Source organism: Drosophila eugracilis, unplaced genomic scaffold (assembly GCF_018153835.1).
Source record: "Drosophila eugracilis isolate 14026-0451.02 unplaced genomic scaffold, ASM1815383v1 contig_1897, whole genome shotgun sequence".
Taxonomy (NCBI): Eukaryota; Metazoa; Arthropoda; class Insecta; order Diptera; family Drosophilidae; genus Drosophila; species Drosophila eugracilis.
Genome location: NW_024572751.1, coordinates 50,189 through 51,921, shown reverse-complemented (window position 1 = coordinate 51,921; position 1,733 = coordinate 50,189). Strand labels below are relative to the sequence as shown.

The window sequence follows — 1,733 nt, the reverse complement described above, 5'->3', positions numbered from 1 at the left end:
CAAAGAGTAGCAGAAGACGAAGTAAGCTAAAACAAATACAATGAACATGCAACAAATGGAGGCTACGCGCATTTTTTTTTTGGCAGATGTGATGCTGTTTTCATGGCTCTGCAGCGAATTTTCGAACTTCACTTAATACCTTTCGAGTGCCAGTTTCGTTGTCAGACTTAAAAATGTGAGTTATGTATAAAAACCCATCGAGCAAACCAAAAGTCATACAGTTCACTACGAGCTACTTAGGCAGTCAAAACATAAGTCCTTCCCGTCCAACTTAATCAGCTCAACCTAGAAATGAGAGGATTCATTGTACATACTTAGAGATACCTACCAATTAGTTACCAGACTAATCCTTTATTATTACTCATTAGGTTTTCTGTTTTTCTGCCGTTGCGCTGGCTGCGCCTCAGGGTTATAACTACAATCCTGTCCCCTCCGGTTTTAATGGCATCAGCACGGCGAGTGGTGGCGCATCCTTCTTCCAGGGAGCCTCTCACCCACAGGCCATCTACCAGCAGCCAGCAGTACAGGTTCACAATCATCAACAGCAGGTACAGTCGGTACAGCATGCCCAGCACCAGCAAGCAATCGTGTCCAAGCGCTTCTTCATCCACTCAGCCCCAGAGGAGTCTGAGGACTACAAAGAGAGTCACATTACCGTCGGCGTCCCTAAGCGGAACTATAATGTGGTGTTCATAAAGTCGCCCCAGCGTAATAATAAGAAAACCATTAAGATCAGTCCCGCCGTTAACGAGGAGAAGACCGTCATTTACGTGTTAAGTAAGAAGAGCGAGAACGATGTAAACGCTGAGGTCGTGGAGCAAGCCAGCTCTACTAGCAAACCGGAGGTCTTCTTCATAAAGTACAAGACCAACGAAGAGGCCGCCCACGCTCAGCAACAGATCCAAGCGCAATATGACGCATTGGGCGGAAGCAGCCAGCTGACAGATGAGGGTGTGGCCCCCGTTACCTCTGTTATTGGAGCACTTGGAGGCAGTGATGGGCACACCGAAGCCGGATCCGCCGTAACAGGCGCTGGAGCTGGGCAAGTCCTCTCCGTCGGGACGCAAACGGGCAATGCATACCTTCCACCCAACTTTTAACCGTTATGTCATGATCCCCAGAAGCAACTTCACAGTCCCAAGTATAAAAATTTGTTAATATAATTATAAAACTTCATTGCTCTTGAATTTAACCAAAAGGTGTTGTTTTATTTGGCTATTGTCAAAACAAATATTCTTAACTGTGAAAACAAATTTTAAAATAATAGTTTTGTTTTAGTTAATTTTTGACGCCGTGCACAAACTTACCAGCGCCACTCATTGCCAGAACAATATTAAGCATGTTTAATTATCGATGGTTAAGTAACTTAGAGGGCTTTATAAGCTTAATATTTTAATGAAATTTTTAGGATTTGAATAATTGTTGGTATATTGATAAGTGTTGACCCAAAAATGCCATGAGTCAAATAAAACATAAACAATGTTGTTGCGAATAAAGAGTAGGAGTGTCCGGATGACGAAAACATGATGAATATAAACTTAAGCTTGACCTTTAGTATACATTTAAAGTATTTCGAGATTACCTTTTACGTTACGTTTTACATTACTTCTTACTTACACTGTTTTTGACGATGGATTGACTTGCCACTACACATGATATTTGCGCAATTTTTTTATTTTGGTATAAAAATTTTATATGAAATCAAATAAATCAATAATGGTTAAAAAAAATTG

At 41.2% G+C, this 1,733-nt stretch overlaps 1 protein-coding gene across 1 annotated transcript; it reads left to right on the top strand.

Annotated features, from left to right (window-relative positions):
* The first annotated feature begins 216 nt into the window (after window positions 1-216).
* On the top strand, window positions 217-1,192 carry LOC108114936. The gene is made up of 2 exons (XM_017226121.1): window positions 217-306; window positions 369-1,192. Exons 1-2 carry the CDS (start codon window positions 292-294, stop codon window positions 1,098-1,100), a joined length of 747 nt encoding a protein of 248 aa, XP_017081610.1. The 5' UTR covers window positions 217-291; the 3' UTR covers window positions 1,101-1,192.
* Window positions 1,193-1,733: the final 541 nt, after the last annotated feature.